This window comes from Dermacentor silvarum, chromosome 3, assembly GCF_013339745.2.
Source record: "Dermacentor silvarum isolate Dsil-2018 chromosome 3, BIME_Dsil_1.4, whole genome shotgun sequence".
Taxonomy (NCBI): domain Eukaryota; kingdom Metazoa; phylum Arthropoda; class Arachnida; order Ixodida; family Ixodidae; genus Dermacentor; species Dermacentor silvarum.
In genome coordinates, this window is record NC_051156.1 from 38,569,822 (window position 1) to 38,584,443 (window position 14,622).

Sequence of the window (14,622 nt, forward strand, 5' to 3'; positions counted from 1 at the left end):
TGAGACCACCGAAGCGTTCACTGTCGGTGCGCGTTAGTGTCATAATGCAGTACTTCTCTTTTCTGCTCGTAGGCGGCGGCACCGCCCCGAGCAAGAGCGCGGGTACACGGAGGAGTGTTAGATATATAAGGCGCGTCTGTGTAGCTCTCTGCAAATGCGTTTGTGGAGCAATGGGTTAAACGCTCGGCGATCTATCGTCGCGGACCGAGAGGTCGGGGGTTCGATTTCCAAATTTTGCATGTTTGTGGAACTTTTTCTTCTGGTTTCTTTCTTTGTATTATGTTCGTGTACATTGTAAGCTGACGTATTTCCGTGACGGAAATACGTCAGCCAACGCCACTGACGTATTTCCGTGACGGAAATACGTCAGTGAAGTCTTGGTGGACCCCGGCATAAAACACTTTCGTGTTAAAAAAACTGTTTATACGTGTTAATATCTGAACACTGCGCCCTGAAGGCGCGCGGCGCGTTGTTATTTCCAGACAGAAAAAAAAAGAAAAAAAAAGAAGCGGCGACGGCCGCACAGTTTTCACGCGCTGTTCCGGGGGCTGGCCACGGGCCACATCGCCCATCCAAACGCTACCTCCGGATGCGCATGCGCGATGTCTGACGCGCTCTCCTCGCCGGCGCCACCTTATCGCCGGCGCGGTATGCGTTGTGAACACGTCGTGGTTGTGACACGCAGTACAGTGGGGCTGCAACTGCTACAATGCCAAAGCACGAAAACGTGAAAGCGCAAACACTTGTAACGATCGCAGCGCCCCCACCTCTCAGCTTTCCTCCGCTAGTTGTAAACGTTCTACTTCACCCAACGCCACCAGTGGCAGACACAGCGCAGTGGCGCGTGCTGCGCCTGATGCGAACTACTAGAAATTAAGGTGGTGTGCTGTCGGCCAGTTTGGCCGGAACCATTACGACGAAGCGGAGTGCGGAGTGGTGGAGTTGCCAGGAGGCGCAAACAAAGGTCAGTGCTGCGTATTTATGTGCTCCTTTCGGTTGTTGTTCAGTGAAACGAAAAATACCAGATGCTTAGCCTTTCGGGTGAAACTGCGACACATTTTTTATGTACTCGTTTCGGTTGTTGTTCAGTGAAACCAAAAATACCACTGTGTCGTTGGATACCGCTACGCTGCCCTATGTATTCAGTTGAATTCAGGCACGCCTTCCAAACTCGCTCCACGAAGACAATTACTGCTTATTTAGTCCGGTAGCTTCATTTGAGTACCATCCCGGCGGATTTGTTTCCAGCGCGCGTAATAGAACAATCTAAATGACGGCATGATGGCAGTTTTCCCGCCAAATTGCGGATCACGAGACAAAGGGCGAAAAGGCAAATCGAATTATTATGCTTACTTCGTCATTTACGCTGCCATAAATTCTGCGCGACATTTTTTTTCGTAGTGCGCAAGTTCACTTTGTTTTTGCAAAACGTAATCGGTAAACGGTAATTCGCCTCAATTGGCGTGCTCGTGGGCTGGAATCCGCTCGACATTTATGACTCCGACCACGTTGCTGGTTCGCGTGTTATTTTCCCAGTAATCTGTATGCCTCCTTACAGTATGTTGTTACTAAGATATTGACGGTCGCTTTAGCTGACAGCGGGTGTGAATCTTCGCTCCGTGCAACCGCGGGTTTGCCGCTCGCGATCTCCTCGCGCTCACACGCTTAGCAACTTCCAAGCAAATTTGTCAGAGCTTGCGTCCTTGGACTTAATGGTATTTGTTAAAAACTTGTGGGTTATTCCCGCTGTTGTTTTATTCTGCTAGATAGAATGGATCTATAGTGCTTGCGAAACCGGTATATTTGTCTCGGGAATCTTTGTCCTTGCCGCTTGTGCGCACGTAATGCACCAAGGAGAGCGTGACATGCCATTCCGCATAACTGTTCATGATGGTTCAAGACGTTGGCGGATGCACTGCCTAGGTTTTGCAGTGTACGTTAGGTAGTTTCGTGTTTCTTCAAATGCCGCAGGCCTTTTCATATCTTATGTTCACGCCACCCTTAGCTTGCTCCCTGACGTAGAGAAATGGAAGGGACAGTGGTTGTCTTAGTAGCGCGAGTTCACACTGCTGTCGCTTCATAACTATTTTGGGGCAGCTTATATTAGTTAACAAAAACATTTCATTCGTGGAGGGAAGAAAGGGGGGAACACATGCCTGGCCTGGTATTCAGAAATTGTGCAGCCATTTCTATGCCGTGGACGTCAGTTCTGGTAGCACGACAGAACAATTGCCTATAACGCGTACGAGCTGAATAAGTTCTTACATCGGTGATGTGCCCATAAAAATTATGCCATTTCTGCGCGTCCTCAAACTAAATATACTGCAAACATAGCTACGTTCTCTGTTCGACAATAACCTGTGCAGAAACCGAATATATCTGTACCCTCTTGGATAGTTTGTGACAAATATTCCTGTTTTTGTATGAAAAATATTAATGAAAACATAATTTCCAGTCTCTACACGAACCCTTCGCGTCATGGCTTTGGTATGCACTGTGGCCGAAGACATCTGGGGCGTACCGAGGGGTTGTTGTGGCGAGTGCGAGTGCGACGGGTTCCGGTGCACTGTGGAGCTTATAAGCCACGAACGAGTGCCGCTTGGGTGGTGCATATTATGCGGACATTCACCAGTCGCGCATGGAGCATTGACAGGTGAGCCTAAAGTATGTTCACATATGTTTATGCCCAAGTGTTTAGCCTTGAAACCTTACCAGGACTTCGGCAGTGGATGTTTTTTTTTTCGTAAAAAGGCTCCTCTCCATTTTTTTAGTTGGTTGGAACCACCTGTCCTCAGTGATAAGCAAGCATTCTAATCGATTTTGGTCTGTGGGGTCGTAACTGGGTCAGTTGAGCATTGCAAACGAGAGAAAAAAAAAAGCCTTTAAACTGCAACCCATGGAAAGGAGCAAGATATCTAGGACATGTGGGATCTCTTCCTTCACTTTCAGTCTTGTTCTTTTTCTCTAGCTTTTCTGTGTGCTGAAGTACAATACAACTAGTACATATTTCTAAAATAAAATAGATTACCTAATTGTAACTTCAATTATATATCTTTTTTTTTGTGCACCATCATTTACAGCGTCATATGGGATGCACCGAGGAACACACGAAGGTATGCTGTTCGTTATTATCATGACTCTTCTGGGTACTATGTAGAAGGCTTTGTTTATTTGTTTAGAGTATTCTTCTACAAGATAGGCTCAGTGCGGCCATAATAAAAAATTCTATAGTATGCATTGAAGCTGACGCTGCAGAGGCGAAAAAGGAGTGGTGCACACATCATATTTGATCCTCTGATTTACCCAAGAAAATTAAAACCCCTATAAGCGTTTCGAGCAAATGTCTTAGCAACTCATTGCTGACAATAGATCACCTGATGTTGAAGGGCACGCTACTATAATTATGGGGAAAATCAATGCTTTGTCGAGTGAACATTGTTATTTGGCCTGTTATTGAAATGACATGTACAGTAAACCTGTGTCACTGTGTACTTGCTAAGCCATTTCTGGGATGGAAAATTCGCAAAAGGTTGTGGGTGAGTGCGTGCATGTTACTTGTAGTTAACAATGGCTCATAAAAATGGAGATAGAACGGGTCCACGTACAAAAGCGGGGCCAAATTTCCAACTAGATTTTGGTAGTACAGAAGTGGGAAGGTCCAAGTCCCACGTGTTGTACATGTTCCCTTTTTGTCCCCATTTCTTTGCACTGTTAACCACAAGATGAAAAAAAAGCGCTCTCGCACCCCTAAACAACCACCCCCACCTCATTCTTCTTGAGGTGTTCTACAGTGTTATATTCGGTTATGCCTACTAGTGCGTTGTGCACAGTCTTGCTTTCTTGTGACGTATGGTTTAGCGAGGTTTCATAGGTATATGATTTACTGCATTCTTAGCAGCCAACTTACAAATCCTCCTGCCCTCTTACGAAGCAAACTCACAACTGTAATCTGCTTTGAAATTTTCAGAAAAACCGAAAATGTAAGTACTTGGAATTAGGTTCAATTGAAATGCTGTAAAGTTTTTCAATTAAATCTCTGTGAATTGTGTACTTTATTGTGTACTACCCAAACCAAAATGCACACATCGGTCCACTGAGAGATTAGTGACTCACTAGAAAAATGATCTTTCGCAACGGGACCTGAAAACCTCACGTTCTTGGAAGCAGTAAGTTCAAAGCACTCGCAATTATTTTTATCTCCAAAGTCTGCCTGGAAACTTGTGGGTAGGCAGATTTATCAAAGTATTTCAGTATGTTACAGTATGCTACACTGTGCTGACTGACAGACTGAAAAACATTACCGGATAAATTTTATATTTTAGCAGTTGAAGCCTAAGTGAAAGGCTCTGTGTTTAATATTTTGCTTTTTATACAGAGAAAGGTATTGTTTAAAGCTGTAAATTGCTGCAGTTTGAATGTGCGGTATAATTTATACATAAACTTAATATACGCCTAAAAACTGGAAATAACATGCAGTGTTAGAACAATTTTGTTATCACTTTTCGTAAGTGTAAGGACCTAAAGTGCAAACTTTAAAGAGACACTGAAGTAAGTTGTAAACATTGCCTAAAACATTACTGGAGCCGAGAATGCCTAGGCCGTGTTTTTAGTTTTTCTTGCAATTAACATGCATATTTTAAGTAAAACAGTGCTTAAAAGTATCATTTTCATTGCACCTTCCTCCCCTCCGTTTTTCGGACGTTGGCTATGACGACACTCTGGAAAGTCCGCCGGAATACATTTAGCAGATTTATATTATTTTAAAATGGCACAACCAATGTGTGAGTAAATGAAAAGTCAATATTACGTGTAATGTGGGTGGATGTTTGAATTTTGATGGTTGAGATGGCATGAAACCACACTGCGAACCAGTGGAACATTGTTACAGTACTTGGTGCAGTGGCTGTGAACTGCGCATGGTGTTTGCTCTTTCCGTGCATTGCGGCCAGCTAATGCTGTAGATATCCACTAAATAGTCATTAACTGTGCAATGCAGCCAGCCACAAATCAACCTTCCACAAATTCATCTCAGGGTCCTTAAAGGCAGGACATAGCTTTTATTATGCATTTTTTATCTTCCGCTGAAAAGTGGACTATTGTTCAGAGAGAATTATAATCGTAAAACAGTGCCAGTGCACAGGAAACGTTGCAGAATATCATAAATCACGAAACAGTTCGGAGAATTGCCTATTAAAATTTTAAACAAGTTGAGTACCTTAAGGAGAGCTCATTTATTCAGTGTAAATGTAGGGAAATGGCAGTTTTGGTGGGTACTTTGAATTATGACAGAACATGTTTATGGATTATAAACATAAAATGGATCATACTTTCAAGAATAAACGTATAATCTACATGGGAAAGGTTTTGCGCAAAAAAAATGCTTAGTTCCACCGTAGCAGGCTTGCTGAACTGTTTTAAGTACGTGCAGAAAAAGCTTGAAATCTTCAAGTTATCATGATTGTCGCTAATTGTTTACCACGTAAAATAGTGCATCTGGGATGTCTTGCAGTTGCTCCTCCCCTGGCAAGAGGAGAAATGTTTGCTGCCGCAGCACAGCCAATGGCGGCGGCCGAGCTTGAGCCCCACACTTCAGCTGAAGTCTCAGCCCCAACAACATCCCCTTCAACATCGTCCAATCTGCAGCACACCACGGTGACAGGCTCATATTCAACTACACCCGATGTGATAAGTGACCTCTCGACTTCTGCTTTGGTGCCAGCACCAAGAATGTCCCAGCCTCAACTTCATGTGTCAGCTCCGCTCCCTGCAAACCTGCCGGTAGAGTTTACTCATATGTGCCAGCACTGTACATTTTCAACTAAGTACTTTAGCCGGTTTGCCATCCATATGAGTGAAAATCACCTTAGAATGAAGCGGTACACCTGTTTCACCTGCACTGTAACATTCGGTGCCCTTGCACGATACAAGAAGCACTGGTATGAGAACCATGCAGTCTCTTTAACCACTGCTGGAATACCCATGGTGAGGGCCGGTTGTGCACCATTAAGCCCAGAGCATCCTAGTGCTGACCTTGAGTACGAGTGCCAGCCTCCTTCATTAAGTGACGAAGCACGACTTTCAGACTTGTGCCGAATGCTAGAAGGGAAGCACAGGTGTACAAAAACTGCTGTTGACACTGTTGTTCAAGGTGTGTCAGAGATGTTTCGCGCGAAAGATTTTTATCTAGATATTTCGCAGCTGAAAAATGACAAGGGGAGAAAGCTTTTGTATGAGCATAACCACATTTATGTGAGGCCTTGTGAGAAAATACTTCCCAATGGCTCTAAAGCTTATTACGTACCACTGAGGCAACTTTTGGCAAACCTCCTGAGACACTCAGAGGCAGCCCAGTACCTCTTACGTCCAATCTCCTCATCAGGTGATGGCTACCTCAGAGATTTTAATGATGGTATGAGATTTCGCAGTCATGCACTGTTCAAAGAGAAAAGGAATGCTCTCGGACTACTAGTGTACTGCGATGATGTGGAGATGGCTAATCCATTGGGAATGAAGCGAGGGGCCTGTGGAAAACTGACGATCTTCTATATCATGTTTGCAAATTTCCCACCTTCGAAGCGTTCACAAACGAACTCAATTTTCTTTCTTGCAGTAGGGCAGTCAAACGATCTTAAAACTACCGAGTCTAAAGCAGAATTGCTGCAGGACTTTCTTTCAACAGTAAATGAACTTACAGCTGAAGGTATTGTCTTCACAGTAGAAGGAACAGAAACAAAACTCTATGGACAGGTTCTTGCCTTTCTTGGGGACAGTCTTGCCTGTCATAACATTGCTGGGTTCAAGGAGTCTTTTGCACCTAATGTCAGGTATGCGTGCCGACGTTGCAGTGCTCGTACTTGTGATTTTCCAAAATTTTTCAGACACAAAGAATGTCCTTTGAGGACGGATGATGAGATCAGCAGGCAAGTGGCACAGTTGATGAGTACAACTAATGTGACCGAGCGGATTGAGCTATCGGCTTCCTGCGGCATCAATGGCCCGTCCATATTGAACCTTTTCACAGGTTTTTCATTAACTTTGGACCTGCTATTTGATCCAATGCATGTGCTCCTCGAAGGCATTATTCCAAGGGAAATAAGCATGTTTTTGCACTACCAGATACAAAAGCGACGCAGTTTTACTAGGAGACAGCTTAATGATGCAATAGCTAATTTTAAGTTTGACAAGGCAATCAGCTCCTGTGAATACCCAAGGCTGTTTGATGCTTCCCTAACGTTAGTGTCATCAGCGAGTGCAACGGCAATCCTCATGCTGCATCTACCTTTATTGATAGAGGGGATTATTGCCACCAATAACTTGGGCCCAACATTTGAGTGCTACATCACAATGTGTAAAATTGCCCAACTAATGCTATCGCCAGTAGTGAGTGCTGCAGCAGTTGATGAACTTGAGTCAGAGGTTGTTAAACACCAGAAGCTGTACCGTGCCTGCTATGGTGATGTTGTTTCACATCAAAGTTTCACATGCTGCTCCACTTAGTGGAACAGATAAGACAGCATGGCCCTGGCCACCATCATTGGACTATGAGGTTTGAAGGCAAAAATGCCCTGCCAAAATCAAAAAAGTTTTTTAACTTCAAAAATGTTCCATTCTCAGTGAGTGAGTTTTACCAACTCAACCTGTCGCATAGTATGTGGCACGGGAATGGTGAGGCAAGGAGTGGTTTCCTTGATCGAGATGGTGGAACCATTAGTGATGGGCCGTTTTTGCTGACGCGAGCCTTTGTTCAAGCAGGCCTCCCGGCTTCTTTGGTTGGATCTGTGGGCAGCTCGTTGAAGTCTGTCATGTGTGAAAACGTTGAGGTGGCATTGCACAGTGTGATGATGACTCGGACCTCTTCTGGGGGCATTGGATTTCTTAAAGTCGATCACAATTGTTCGTGTCTCAAGCCGAGATTTCTTTCTGTGCAAGCTGTTAATGTTGCGGCAGTATGATCCTGACAATTAACTGCTTTGTTTTAAAAGAGACTGGGCATGAGACAGTTGTCACAAAGGAGAGATTTCTTCTCCATGGCCTCTGTTTTTGTATGCAGGTATCAATTCTGTACGCTGTTTGTCTCGCTACTACACCCAGCTGCCGCATTGAGAACGTTATACACCATGTAATCGCTAGCAAACCTTTTCTGTCATTTGTTAGGATATGCTCAGACCTTAATGATGTAATGTGAAAGCAAGAACATGCTTGTCCTTTTTTGCTGTCTTGAATAAACTATAATTTCAGTTATTTAAATAACTGTAATTTCTTTTCCACCTATCTAGCAAAAAATGTATTCTAGACCTAACAGACACCTATGCTCCGTTATCTTCGCGTCCCACAAGACAATAACATTCACACAACTTCACCCCTATCTTTGCCCGTACTAACAATTTTATATACTCTTTTTCTTTTTCCTCGCACGATAACAGATTGGAAGAACCTGCCGCACCATATTTTTATTCTGGAAGCATACTAAAATCTATTGAAAATTATTGTGAACTGTTTCTGTTCTTGTACTTTACTATGTTATATACCTGTATGTTATTTTGCCACGCCTGTATTATGTATTTGGTCGTGTACATTTTTTCTGTAACAGCCCCACCCTGCTCGGCCCATTTCCTGGCCTGCAGTATTTTCTAAATAAATAAATAAATCAGTTTCAGGTTTTGTAGTGCTTCGGTGTGCAAATAAAAGCATAAATGACTTTTGCTTATTTTTGTATAGGCTAGAGGGCAAACACTGGCTTACAAGCAATGGAACAAGGAATGCATACCGCAATTTTCCTCGTATTTGAACCCATTCTTGAATGGACATGATTGCCTGTCAAAACAAGGCAGCACATGAAAGCCCATTAAGAGACAAATTATTACATTCTTGAAGTAAGTACGCACTATCAGTTTTGTAACTTCGATTGTCTTTGTGTTGGATATTGTTGCATTACAAATCAGTTGTCAATTTTTTCAGTGAGAACACTTGATCAACAGTCCAAGTACAGCAGTCAGAAGGTGGCAGTACGATGCTTTTGGTAGCACGTTGGCGGAGACTTTCCCGGAAATGCAGTTTGAGGCAAGAGGCCCTGGCAAAAAAATCGCAGATCTTAAGTTTGGTTGGGTAAGTTAGTACTTTAATTTTTACTTTTACACGACTCAGTTCATAGGAGTGTTCATCGTAGTGAATACTAACTTAGGAATTCATTGTGAACGTCAATATTTTCACGTGCTCTTTGAGAACTACCATGTCTGGCATTAGTTTTTACGTTCAGCCTGTTTTGAATGCACAGGTGGTTAGAAATGACTAATATTTTTGCATTTTTGCAATGTTTGCCCTTTGAGGCTTCCTACTGTAATATGGCATTGGCGGACATGTCCTACGTGGTTGCTGCCGTAACATTGTGGCAGTAACTGAAGGTTAAAATTTTTTTTGGCTCCACTCATTATTTGATAGGTGCTGCCATTTGTCTGGGCCTCGCAGGAACTGATTTTAAATGTGGTTTAGCTCTCGCCTCAGTTGTTTAGCTCCAGCTCCCGGTGCACCAGGTGCTCACGTGGCCTGTAAGCGCGACCAGTGTTGTCTGCTTCATCGAATATGTTATCCTGTTCGCATGCCGCACAGTTTACTACAGACACTAGCGTGCTTCCTGTAATTTTTGTCTCACTGTGCAGCGAAGATCTTTTAAACTGATTGCTTTGAACTTTCTTCGGTCCCTGTTTACTGCAGCCTGTTTAAAACAATTCGAATCGCATTGTCACGTGGTACCCGCTTTGACATGGCACTTGCTTCAAGGTACATTGCCATTAGTGTTCATAAAGAAAGCCTGCAGGTTCAACTACAAACATGAAATTTAATCAATTTTTCAGTTGATTCCAGTGACCAAATAAGCCCTAGTATGATAATTTTTTAAAATGATTGAATTTGTGCTTCAACAGGCTGTAAATGAAAGAATAAATTCGTAATAAATTCTATTTTAGTAATCTTGCTACCCTGAGAATGTCAATTATTTTGTATAAAGTAGTCGCGAACCATATGGAGACAGCTTTCACACCTTTTTAAATAAATGTTCACCAACGCCCTGTAAACTGGTTGATTTTGTTTGTCAGGGTGGCATACCAGTGCAGTCTGCTGTTAAAAGAAGTGCTATAAATGAAAGGTACCCCCAAATACAGGTAGAGCTCTTAAGCAACGCTAGTTTAGATCAGTATTGGACTGGTAAATAAGGTTTAATTCCTCTTTTCAGATGCATTGACCAGACCACAGAATGTGATGCAACGATAAAATCTTCGAGAACGAATGTAATAGGCATGTAGTTATGATTTGTGAGAATCGTATGCAGCAGCCTAACCCACAAGCAGTTCTAGTTTGGCTCATGCAACCACGCAGGGTATATACCTACAGGATAGATTTGACGTGGACACACCTTTGTAACATAATTTTGCTCCGCAACACAAGATTTATTACATCCTGTGACTTGAACAGTATATTTATATGTGGTAGCAACATTAAAAAACCACATTCTGAATACATCTGTTATGTATTTTGTTATGTTGGATGTATAAGAGCATATTTATAACCATGCCATATCAAGCACTCGATTCTCGCATAATCTGGAAAGGCCACTACCATGTGAGGTGTATACCACCATGTATTTCAACGTTGACTCATGTTATTTCAGAAAGCATTCATGCGATCTGTGAGTGCAACGAGGAAAACGCGGATGCTTCGGATGAAAAAAGTATCTGACAAGCCTGCAGAAAGTGACCACACTTCCAGCAACCCAATCCCTTGTCCTGATGCACTACTTGAACTCAAGGTGAGAATTTCATTTTGCAAAGGCCTTGTTCAAACATTGCCTGACAACATTGTAGTTACCTCTATGGTGAAAGTGCCAGCTGATGATATTACGTTTATAAGCAACCACCGGCGACTTCTTGCATTGCTAAACCATTTTTCGACAGGCAAAAGTGAGATATCTTGTGGAACTACTAGATGTTAACTGGTATTGAGGGTTTGTGCTGGCTGGAAGTCCAAGCATTTATGCCTATTATGTACAGCTGTGGCAGACAAAGAATGTAAGGAATGCCCTGTGCTGCTACTCAATTTGGAAGCTGCACTTGCGTAAAACAATTTGAGGTTCTAGAATGGAAAAAGCTTTATTGGATCACTGCCTTTACTTCCTGTGTTGTGCCCTGCCATCATTCCTTAGGCTCTAGCTTCCAGTCAGGGGGATTTTGTATTTATTTTTTTGGTGAGCTGGCTTGCCATCTCTCAACTATGCTATCATTTTCATTTATGTGCATACATTTTCTGCATCAGGTGGAATGCATTTAGCCATTTTAAGTGTTAACGTAAGGCGTTTTTTTCATGGAGTGTTCTATGTGTGGTAGTGTCAGAAGCACAAACACGTAGCTTATTTTATAATATGCTTTGCTGATGTGTACAGTCTTTATCTGCTTTGCTTTTTTGCCTAGACAATTGAAGGACATGGTCACAGATCCCTTTTGCATGGACCTTGGGCGAATAAATGCTTTTGGCTGCAACTGCAGAGGCCCGCAGCTCCAATGCGCCAGATGATTTGCCATCATACTTTTAAATCCTGACGTGGTAAGATCACTGATGTTTTTCAAATCGTGTGGGTCTGCTCTGTAAGGTTAAGAGTGTTTTATTTTGTAAGCTGTGATTTATGTTTAGTCAGCTGTGCTCTGTCTGGAGCATTTGATAAATGATAAAGTGAGTGCTCATTTACACAGACTGGCTCGCACTTTATAACCTTTAACTCTGGTGAAAAGGCATTGCTATAACAATGAATGTTCAAAGATCTCATCCAAGTCAAGATGAATACAGACTCAACTCTGCTGCTTGAGTAATTGTGTCAAGGTGATATTTCCTCTCATCGTATCGTTCAGCAGAAATTAAAGTATTTGAAGCTATTCTAGGGCCTGTTTTTGTTTCAGTGGGGCCATAAAGTGTCAGTCAATATGCATTTCTTTCAGCTTGCCTTTGAAGCAGAAATAAGGTTCAGAGAAACAGTGGAGGCTGTGGCGGCCAAGCTAAGAAAAATGCAAGAAATTTTGGACCGCGGAAGTCTAATAGGACTTGAAGAATTTGTTCGACCCAAGAAGGCTGATGCTGCAGTTTTTATGACAGTAAGACGGCACTTTCTGATCTCATTGAATGCAAGGGGACTGATAAAAAAAAGAACTTCATGGTTGTATTTCCGTACACAAAATACCTAAAAAAGTATGGTAAGGTGGATTTTAAATAAGAGTTTTTAATCATGTTTTACCTGTAAGTTATGTTAAGCATCATAACAGCACTGTAAAGCACATAATGGAGTAAAGAGGACATTTATAGTGGGAAAGTGCATGAAGTGTGAAGTGTGCAAAGATAAGTATATTATTTGGTTTGGGGACTAAAAATCCCTGAAGGCTGGAAAAGCCGATTGATGTTCAGGTCATTCACCAGAAAAGTGTAATGCTTTTTCAGAAATTAAAGCAGCGAGTCCATTCACACTAAACAATTGTCTATGTGGCATGCTCATAGAATTTTTGTGCACACTGGCACCTTTTGCAGGTTTGAAAGAAAGGAAACCAAGAAATCATAGTGAAATAAATCATTAGTTTTATAAAAAGGGTATCATCACAAACACCACAATTTAAAGCCATTGTGTAGTTAAAATTTGCTGCTTCTCTTTCTTTAAAGGCACAAGAACTTGCAACAGGTCTCCACCAGGCCCATGCATTTTGAAAGAGAATGGAAACTTCAAAATTGCCTGGAAGAAAAACATTGGTGCTTTACCTCCTGCATCATCACCTGAGAAGCAGTCATCCTCCTGTTGACCTGTATATTCATTTTAAACCTGTCGTACCCATACGCTTTTGGACAGTTTTTGGGACTTGTACAGACAGTTGTGAAGGGTGAGCCATTGACAGTGGCTTGATGTCGTTTAAGGTAAAGTCTTTGTTCAAAAACCTCAAGCAGTCAGGCCTAATATTGACGTGCTAAATGTTTGGTAGGAAGAAGCAGTATGTCAGCTGCAACAGTGTGAAGTCATGCCTTTTACAATTTTGTATTGCCAAGGCACGCTGGCTGTAGGTTTCAAGGCTGGCTTTTTTTTTGTTTGTTCAAGATATCTCACTGTATTTTTCAAGGTTGTATTTTTCAAGTTGGTATATAAAGATTTCTCACTTCTTTCCAGAGTCGCTAACCTTTATATTTTGCTGTTGCCTTGTTGACCTTTAAATATGTGGAACATGCTTCCAGATATATTTGGGGCATAAAATTTTACAAACATTACACTAGCTTTCATGGTAGTATTTGGGATGAGTTATCACAAACTACACAAAGTTGAGGCAGTAACCTGCCTGGAGTGGGAGGCTTTTTCAGGTGCTTATCAGTGTTTTGGTCACGATTAGCTTTGTATTATACGTACATGTGTGATCAGCCATCTGTATTGTTTCTAGTGTTTGTGTTGCGATATTTGCCACATGCTTCTGGCAAGTTCTCGTGTGCAATTGTCTCATTTTTTATTTTGGCTTGCACTGTCCTTTCCCTTTAATAACTCATCCACTACATTCTTCCTTTGTCTCGTCTTAATTAAACTCTGTAAGCCCATTGCTTTATGCCGTTTTCGTATAATTCTTAGAGTACTGAATTCTTTTGGAACGGGGATGCATAAACTCAGTAAATGGCAGATGGGTACTTGCACCTTTGAGTTACCTTATTTCCTGTGATAAGCCAACATATTTTATAGCCTTGTTTAATGTTTCTTTTTTCCATAGACGATGTGGAAGTTTATTTGCACGTGGTGCACTTCTGTTTCGGGCCATTTTATTACCCACTTTTTTAATATAGGGGCATATGTGTGAATGCCACCTAGTGCCTAGTCTCTTTTCTTTTTGCTATTTGTTCCTTGTTGACTAGTCATTTCTATGAAATTGAGACGAACGTGCATGTCTTCAGTGTGTGCAATACGGATATTCAATAAAGTTTACTCATTTTGAAAAGCAGTGTAATAATTTGTTTCATAGGTGTTTTAATTGAGGTACCTTGTTTCTTTTAAATGCAGCTAAAAGCAAGAACAGGATCCGGCAGGCAAAGCCAAGGTTTCCACAGTGCCATTCCAGGTACCTCAAACCTACTTTTATATAGAACTGTGCTCTAATAGGCAACTGCTAGGAACTGTCGTGGACCACACTGCTGCTAAAATTTCTACTTTCCAGTTGTTGGTATCACCGCAGGCCACATGCCTTGGCATATGACCGCAGTTTGTACTGACAAGAGGAAAGCAAAAACATTGCACAAGTGGGAACCCATCGACAGCTTCCTAACTGTCTATTCGAACATTGTTTTATATAAAAAGCAGGTCTGAAAGTACCTGGAACGGCGTACCGGATATAGCCATCACTATTTTATGCGGATCAACGTTCCAGTAACTGAAACAACCCTTTTATTTGGAACAGGGTTCCATATACTCTTATGTGGAACGGCGATCCACATAATTAATAAGTAAAAATAAGTGGCGCACTGTTCCATATACTTTTTAAAGTATCTGGAACGTGGTTCCAAATATATAACTGGAACATTTTTGCAAAATAGTTGCAGCTACTAAGTGGATCTTATGTGGAACCAGAT

The 14,622-nt window shown here is 41.9% G+C and overlaps 1 protein-coding gene across 1 annotated transcript; it reads left to right on the forward strand.

Moving 5' to 3' along the window:
- Positions 1 to 493: 493 nt before the first annotated feature.
- On the forward strand, positions 494 to 12,567 carry LOC125944212 (uncharacterized). The gene is made up of 5 exons (XM_049664533.1): positions 494 to 964; positions 2,456 to 2,653; positions 3,081 to 3,113; positions 5,510 to 5,778; positions 12,562 to 12,567. The coding sequence occupies exons 2-5, from the start codon at positions 2,479 to 2,481 to the stop codon at positions 12,565 to 12,567; spliced, it is 483 nt and encodes a 160-aa protein (XP_049520490.1). The 5' UTR covers positions 494 to 964; positions 2,456 to 2,478.
- The last annotated feature ends 2,055 nt before the right edge of the window (positions 12,568 to 14,622 follow it).

Bases quoted from the DNA above. Each gene is read 5' to 3' on its own strand.
- LOC125944212 (XM_049664533.1), top strand. From the start codon at position 2,479: ATGGCTTTGGTATGCACTGTGGCCGAAGACATCTGGGGCGTACCGAGG. The intron at 2,654-3,080 runs GTGAGCCTAAAG...CATCATTTACAG, and splicing joins CGCGCATGGAGCATTGACAG to CGTCATATGGGATGCACCGA. The intron at 3,114-5,509 runs GTATGCTGTTCG...GATGTCTTGCAG, and splicing joins GCACCGAGGAACACACGAAG to TTGCTCCTCCCCTGGCAAGA.